General features: G+C 51.8%; 1 protein-coding gene across 4 annotated transcripts in view; it reads left to right on the top strand.

The window, feature by feature from the left end:
* LOC122561962 (WW domain-binding protein 2-like) overlaps positions 1–8,247 on the top strand; it is a 34,390-nt gene that overhangs the window by 2,560 nt on the left and 23,583 nt on the right. For all 4 annotated transcript variants that reach the window (XM_088000400.1, XM_088000399.1, XM_088000398.1 and 1 more), the window contains exon 2: positions 8,083–8,185. In XM_088000400.1, the coding sequence (XP_087856526.1) occupies positions 8,083–8,185 (103 nt within the window). The remainder of the gene's footprint in view (positions 1–8,082; positions 8,186–8,247) is intronic.

Genomic DNA, 8,247 nt, shown 5'->3' with positions numbered 1-8,247 from the left:
CCCTCCTCCCCCTCCCCCCCCTCCCCCCCCTCCCCCCCTCCTCCCCCTCCCCCCCCTCCCCCCCTCCTCCCCCTCCCCCCCCTCCCCCCCCCTCCTCCCCCTCCCCCCCTCCTCCCCCTCCTCCCCCTCCTCCCCCTCCTCCCCTCCCTCCCTCCCCCCCTCCTCCCCCCCTCCTCCCCCTCCTCCCCCTCCTCCCTCCCCCTCCTCCCCCTCCTCCCTCCCCCTCCTCCCCTCCCCCCCCTCCCCCCCTCCTCCCTCCCCCTCTCCCCCTCCCCTCCCTCCCCCTCTCCTCCCCCCCTCCCCCTCCTCCTCCCCCCCCTCCCCCCTCCCCCCCTCCCCCTCCCCCCCCCCTCCCCCCCCTCCCCCCCTCCCCCCCCCTCCCCCCCTCCCCCCTCCCCCCTCCCCCTCCCCCCCTCCCCCCCCCCCCTCCCCCTCCCCCCCTCCCCCTCCCCCCCTCCCCCTCCCCCCCTCCTCCCCCTCCCCCCCTCCTCCCCCTCCCCCCCTCCTCCCTCCCCCTCCTCCCCCTCCTCCCTCCCCCCTCCTCCCCCTCCTCCCTCCCCCTCCTCCCTCCCCCTCCTCCCCCCCTCCCCCTCCTCCCCCCCCTCCCCCCCTCCCCTCCCTCCCCCCCTCCCCTCCCTCCCCCCCTCCCCCTCCCCCTCCCCCCCTCCCCCTCCTCCCCCCCTCCCCCATCCCCCCCTCCCCTTCCCCCCCTCCCCCCTCCCCCCCTCCCCCCTCCCCCCTCCCCCCTCCCCCCCCCCCTCCCCCCTCCCCCTCCCCCCCTCCCCCTCCCCCCCTCCCCCCTCCCCCCCCTCCCCCCTCCCCCCCCCCTCCCCCTCCCCCTCCCCCCCTCCCCCTTCCCCTTTCCCCCTCCCCCCCTCCCCCTCCCCCCCCCCTCCCCCTCCCCCCCTCCTCCCCTCCCCCCCTCCTCCCCCTCCCCCCCTCCTCCCTCCCCCTCCTCCCCCTCCTCCCTCCCCCTCCTCCCCTCCTCCCTCCCCTCTCCCTCCCCCCTCCTCCCCCTCCTCCCTCCCCCTCCTCCCTCCCCCTCCTCCCCCTCCCCCTCCTCCCCCCCTCCCCCTCCTCCCCCCCCTCCCCCCCTCCCCTCCTCCCCCCCTCCCCCCCCCCCTCCCCCTCCCCCCCTCCCCCCCTCCCCCCCTCCCCCCTCCCCCCCTCCCCCCCTCCCCCTCTCCCCCTCTCCCCCTCCCCCCACTCCCCCACTCCCCCTCCCCCCACTCCCCCCACTCCCCCTCCCCCCACTCCCCCTCCCCCCACTCCCCCTCCCCCCACTCCCCCCACTCCCCCCACTCCCCCCACTCCCCTCCCCCCCTCCTCTCCCCCCCCTCCCTCCCCTCCCCCCCCTCCCTCCCCTCCTCCCCCTCCCTCCCCTCCTCCCCTCCCTCCCCTCCTCCCCCTCCTCCCCCCTCCTCCCCCTCCTCCCCCCTCCCCCCCCCTCCCCCCCCTCCCCCCTCCTCCCCCCTCCCCCCTCCCCCCCCTTTCCCCCCCCCTTCCCCCCCCCCCTCCCCCTACCCCCCCTCCCCCCCCCTCCCCCTCCCCCCCTCCCTCCCCTCCCCCCTCCCCCCCTCCCTCCCCTCCCCGTCCCCTCCCCTCCCTCCTCCTCCCCCCCTCCCCTCCCTCCTCCCCCCCTCCCCCCCCTCCCCCCCTCCTCCCTCCCCCTCTCCCCCTCCCCTCCCTCCCCCTCTCCTCCTCCCCCCTCCCCCCTCCCCCCCCCCTCCCCCTCCCCCCCTCCCCCTGACTCTACAGCGGGTCATTACAGCTTTGACTATCAACTTTTGCTAGTTGAGAAAATTACATCAGGTCATGAGTCATCCTCTCTCCTTTAACCAAACAAGACTTTTAAAATTCTGAATTGGCACCAAAGCAGTTTAGAGCCAAAACAGCGGGGCCAAATGATCGGTGCCAAAAGGGCGGCGCCAAAATGTACCCGACCCAATTATTAAACGTTGTTAACTTAATTTCTCAAAGTCTATATAGATGGACTTCTCTCCCTTTAGTCTGCCTTCCTCTTCTTCCCCACTCTGCTGTCTTCTCCCTGCATCATCTTTCTCCTTTTCACTGCTTTTTCTAGTGCCGCCCTATTTCTTTGAGAGCAAGATGTTAGATGGGCAGTTAGCTCTCTGGCTCTAGGGCAGTTGCTCTGACCAAATTTTCAAAATGCCTTGGTTTTAGATCCCCCGACATCATACCTTCTCGTTGGTCCAATATTGTCAATACAATAAATTCAAACTCAATTGGGTTTTAGTATCCTGAGCATAATTTAAAGTAATTGGTTAAATTTGAATTGTCAAAACAGCAACCAAAACTCAGATATCCATTAAACAGCCAGTTGTTACCTGTATCAGCCTGTCGTTTGGCTGTTCTGTTCGGCAGACGTGGCTGTCCTTTAAATTTAATTTTAAAAATTCAGCAAACACTTTCTATCTAAAAGTGGACATATGCCGTTTCAACTTCGTAACAGGACAAGCCAAGGGGGCGGTGCTGGGTTGGATCTGGGATGAGGTGAAGGGAAGCACGGTTTGGAAACCGGTGAAGTCAGTGTTTTTGCCGTGTGGTTGTAGGGTTCCAAGGTGGAAGATGAGGCATTCTTCTTCCAGATGGCAGGTGATTTTGATTTGATGGTGGAGGAGGCATGTCGTTGGAGGGGTATGATGGGGAGTTGAAGTGGTTGGCCTCAGGATGGTGGGGTTGTTTGCTCTTCTCTATGTCAGGGAGACAGGATGCCAACTCGTGAAGTGGTTCAGGAACATCTCTGGCCAACTACTTCAACTCCCCTCTCATTTCCCACAAGGACATTCAAATCCTGGGCCTCCTCCACCTCCAAATCAAAGCCAACTGATAACAGGAGGAAGAATGCCTCGGGACCCTACAACTACACAGCATCAATATTGACTTCACCAGTTTCCAAATCTCCCCTTCCCCCCCCACCTCATCCCAGATCCAACCCTCCAACCCAGCACCATCCTCTTGACCTGTCCTACCTGCCATCTTCCTTCCCACCTGTCCCCACCAATCGATCACAATTACATCCCACCTACTTCCCACCTTCACACCCCCTATTTTTCTCTCAGCCCCTTTCCCCTCCATATTGCTAGAAACATCGACTCTCCTGCTCCTCTGATGCTGCCTGACCTGCTGTGCTTTTCCAGCACCACACTTTTTAACACACACTCCGGCATCTGTAGTCCTCACTTTCTCCTGTGATGTAACAGGAACTGTTTACTTCTAAACTGTTTGGGATGAGCTGCTATTGTGAAAAGTGATGTCTGGATCCAAGATTACTACTTAAAAACTATAAAATCTCTGTAAGGCCCTGGTCTAGCTTTTCTAGTCTCTCTGCCTAACTGTAATCCCTCACCCCTGGTGTTGTTCTAGTAAATCCCTTTGCTCTGTGGTATTGACAGAAGTGCGGGAGCCTTGAAGTGATCACTGCTGACATCTATGTTAAAAATCACACAACACCAGGTTATAGTCCAACAGGTTTAATTGTTGCTGCTCCTTCATCAGGTGGTTATAGAGTACACAATTGTAAGACACAGAATTTATAGCAAAAGTTTAGTGTGATGTAACTGAAATTATACATTGAAAAATACACTCTCAACCCCCCACCCCAGACAGATAGACACACACATACACACACACACACACACACACAATTTGTGGGGTGAATTTGTACTTGCAGAGGTACATTGTATTTTGCTCAAAAACTGCATGAATCCATGTAAGACTCTGTTAACTCACTTTTTAGATTAGAATCAGTCTAAACGTTATGGCACAGACTGAACACATGGGGCTAACACCTTCAACATCTTAACATATTATCTGGCTGACACCAATTGATAGTTAACCTGAGAATGTAACTTTTTAAAGAAAGTTTCACTTCTTTCATATGTAAATCACAAAACTATCATGGTCATTCTAACAGATGAGACTCAACAAACAATCAAGGTATTTTTCAATGTATAATTTCAGTTACATCCCACTGTAAACTTTTGCTATTTATACTCCACAACCACCTGATGAAGAAGCGACCCTCCAAATGCTGGTGCTTCCAATTAAACCTGTTGGACTATAACCTGGTGTTATGTGATTTTTAACTTTGTACACCCCAGTCCAACACTGGCACCTCCAAATCATGCTGACATCTAACCACTCATTTACAAAGGTTTAGTCTGACTTTGTTGCTTTTGTGCTCTGTATGTATATAATGTCAAGATCCCACCTTCCTTTAGCGCTCATCTTAACTTGTGGAGGTAACTTCAAGGTTTGTTTCTACAGCCTAAATGCCTCTGGTCCTACTTCACTTTCAATTTGTACCATTTGGTTGAACTTGCCTCTCCTGGTTCTTAAAAATTGTCACTTCACACTTCTCTGCTTTAAATCCATTGACAATGGATTTACCCTTTTCCACCTGTGAATCCAGAGATCTGTTATCTATCTCTGCTCACTGCAATTGAATTTTGTTTCATCTGCAAACTTTGGAAATATGCTCTGTACCTAACTTATTAATAAATACCAACGGACAGGTGTCCTTATCTCAACTAGTCATAATCATACAGCATTGAACAGACTCTTTGGGGCAACTTGTCCATGCTGACCAAGTTTTCCAAACTAAACAAATCCCATTTGCCTGTGTTTGGCCCATATCTGAGTCACAAATAAGTAGAATGGATGGCTTTGAGGTATGTAGAGAAGAGGTGTTGGAAATCCTGGAAAAGGTGAAAATAGATAAGTCCCCTGGGCCTGATGGCATTTATCCTAGGATTCTCTGGGAAGCAAGGGAGGAGATTGCAGAGCCATTGGCCTTGATTTTTATGTCCTCTTTGTCTACTGGAGTAGTGCCAGAAGACTGGAGGATAGCAATTGTGGTTCCCTTGTTCAAAAAGGGGAGTAGGGATAACCCTAGTAACTATAGGCCGGTGAGTCTCACTTCTGTTGTGGGCAAAGTCTTAGAGAGAATTGTAAGGGATAGGATTTATGCACATCTGGATAGGAATAATGTGATCAAGGATAGTCAGCATGGTTTTGTGAAGGGCAGGTCGTGCCTCACAAACCTTATTGAATTCTTTGAAAAGGTGACGAAGGAGGTTGATGAGGGGAAAGCGGTAGATGTGGTATATATGGATTTTAGTAAGGCGTTTGATAAGGTTCCCCATGGTAGGCTACTGCAGAAAATACGGAGATATGGCATTGAGGGTGAGTTGGAGGTTTGGATTAGGAATTGGCTGGATGGAAGAAGACAGAGGGTAGTAGTTGATGGCAAAGTTTCTTCATGGAGTGCCGTCACTAGCGGTGTTCCGCAAGGATCTGTTTTGGGACCATTGCTGTTTGTCATTTTTATAAATGACCTGGAAGAGGGGTTAGAAGGTTGGGTGAGCAAGTTTGCGGATGATACGAAAGTCGGAGGAGTTGTTGACAGTGAGGAAGGATGTGGCAGGTTACAGCAGGATATAGAGAAGCTGCAGAGCTGGGCAGAAAGGTGGCAAATGGAATTCAATGTAGCTAAGTGTGAGGTGATTCACTTTGGGAAGAATAACAAAAAGATGGGGTACTGGGCTAATGGTCGGATACTTGGTAGTGTGGATGAGCAGAGGGATCTTGGTATCCATGTACACAGATCTCTGAAAGTTGCCACCCAGGTAAATAGTGCAGTGAGGAAGGCATATGGCGTACTGGCTTTTATTGGTAGAGGAATTGAGTTCCGGAGTCCTGAGGTCATGATGCAGTTGTATAAGACTCTGGTGCGGCCGCATCTGGAATATTGTGTGCAGTTTTGGTCGCCATACTATAGGAAGGATGTGGAGGCACTGGAACGGGTGCAGAGGAGGTTTACCAGGATGTTGCCTGGTATGGAAGGAAGATCATATGAGGAAAGATTGAGACACTTGGGGCTGTTTTCATTAGAGAAAAGAAGGTTTAGGGGTGACTTGATTGAGGTGTACAAGATGATTAGGGGGTTAGATAGGGTTGACAGTGTGAACCTTTTCCCGCGTATGGAGTCGGGTATTACAAGGGGGCATAGCTTTAAATTAAGGGGGGGTAGATATAGGACTGAAGTTAGGGGTAGGTTCTTCACTCAGCGAGTCGTAAGTTCATGGAATGCCCTGCCAGTAGCAGTGGTGGACTCTCCCTCTTTATGGGCATTTAAGCGGGCATTGGATAGGTATATGGAGGATAGTGGGTTAGTATAGGTTAGGTGGGCTTGGATCGGCGCAACATCGAGGGCCAAAGGGCCTGTACTGCGCTGTATTCTTCTATGTTCTATCCCTCTAAACCTTTTCTATTCATGTACCTAGAGTCATATAACAGACCTTAGGTTTAACTAGTCTATGCTGACCAGGCATCCCTATCTGACCTAAATCCAGTAGCCCGCACTTGGCCCATATCCCTCTAATCCCTTCCTATTTATAATCCATCCAGATGTCCTTTCGATGTTGTAATTGTACCTGCCTCCACCACTTCCTCTGGCAGCTCGTTCCACACATACAGCGCCCTTGGTGTGAAAAAGCTACCCCTCAGATCTTTATTAAATCTTTCCCTCTCACCCTAAATCTTTGCCCTCTAGTTTTAGGCTCCTCCACTCCAGGGAAAATACGTTGTCTATTTATCCTATCCATGCCCCTCATGATTTTATAAGCCTCTATAAGATCATCCCTCTGTTTCTGATGTTCCAGGGAAAATAGCCCCAGTCTATTCAGTCCTTAACTCAAACCCTCCAACCCTGGCAACATCCTGGTAAATCTTTTCTGAATCTTTTCAAGTTTAACACCTCTTTCTATAGAAGGGCAACACTCCCCAGGACCTTACCATTAAATGTATAAGTCCTGCCCTGATTTGTCTTTCCAAAATTCAGCACCTCTCATTTATCTAAATTAAACTCCATCTGCCAATTCTCAGCCCATCGAAACAAGGTTCCATTGTACTCTGAGGTAATCTTCTTCACTGTACACCAATAATTCCAAAATTGTTTTTTAAATGTTGCTGACCTGCAGAGATTTTCCAGCAGTTTCTGTTTTTGTCTCAGAACTGCAGTGTCCGTCATTCTTTTAGTGTTTTTGTTTTTTATTTACTTGTGAAAACCATCAGCTTGCCTTTGTGGTGGCCCATGAGGGGTTTGTTCAGGTCAGGAAGCGTTGTCACTTAATTCTGGAGACCTGCTCGATGTTGGCCAACTCTCTGAAGACCTTGTCCCTCCAGCTGTCAGAAGGAAATGGTGGATTTGTGGCTGGCAGCCATGGCATTCATCATAATCTTGCCCAGGTTGAGGCCAGCCCCCATAGCCTCCAGCGGGCAGAGTTCCTGTTCATCAGGCTGCACCAGGTAACACTGCTTAATGGTGAGCTTCCAGGCAAGGATCTTGGAGGCCTCCCAGGCCTGGAGGTTGCTGTCCACCCACAGGATGATCGTCTTGAACGGCTCAAGGTAGAGCAGAAGCAGATGTAGCAGGCAGCTGACCCCCTGGGGCAAGGAGACACGGGAGCTACAGCTTGTCAACCATATTGCTACTGTTCGCATTCTGTTATTTCAAAGAATTTGATCAAGTTAATCAAGCAGGATTTTCCTTCAACATAATTGTGCTGATTTTCAGTTACAACCCTACACTTTCCAAAATCCTAATTAATTTTGCCTGCATTATTCTAAGTTTTAGATGTTTGGATGTTTAACTGACTGACCATCTTCTCCTGGTTTGCACCATTCCCATATTCAACTTGATTTATTGTAGAGTGAAAAGTTTTTTATTTTGCAAGCAGTGCAGGCAGATCATGTCCAACAAGGACATACAGATCAGAGGGTGCTTAGACAGAGCAAGGCATACAAAGTTATCACTGCACAGGCAGTGCACAAAGCAGGATCAACATCAGCAAGGTTAACATTATTTGAGGGGGATCCAAGATGGTGACTATCAGAAAGGTCTGCCCTGCTGAGCTCTGTACCACAACTCTGGCGAAGTGTGCTTTTACCCACCCCACTTAAGTTATTTCAGAAAAATTCGATAATTCTGTTCGCAGTAGCGTAAGAGATAGGTGACTGTTTGAATGTGACACACATCACTTTTTTTTGTTCTTGCAGTGTGCTGATGTTTTATGACCATGTAGAGCTGTCATTTGCTGACAACACATTGGAGGCTTTCAAAGGTTCAAAGAAGGGAACTGTTTACCTGGTGCCATACCAAGTAAGTAACATTGCACCTTCAAAATGTCTGAAATGGTGATCAGCATTTGTGCTTGTTCCTAT

This window comes from Chiloscyllium plagiosum, unplaced genomic scaffold, assembly GCF_037043375.1.
Source record: "Chiloscyllium plagiosum isolate Xiang-an unplaced genomic scaffold, Cpla_swu_hap1 HiC_scaffold_25, whole genome shotgun sequence".
Classification (NCBI taxonomy): Eukaryota; Metazoa; Chordata; class Chondrichthyes; order Orectolobiformes; family Hemiscylliidae; genus Chiloscyllium; species Chiloscyllium plagiosum.
Note: the sequence above shows the minus strand (reverse complement) of the source record. Positions and strands in the feature narration are given on the sequence as shown.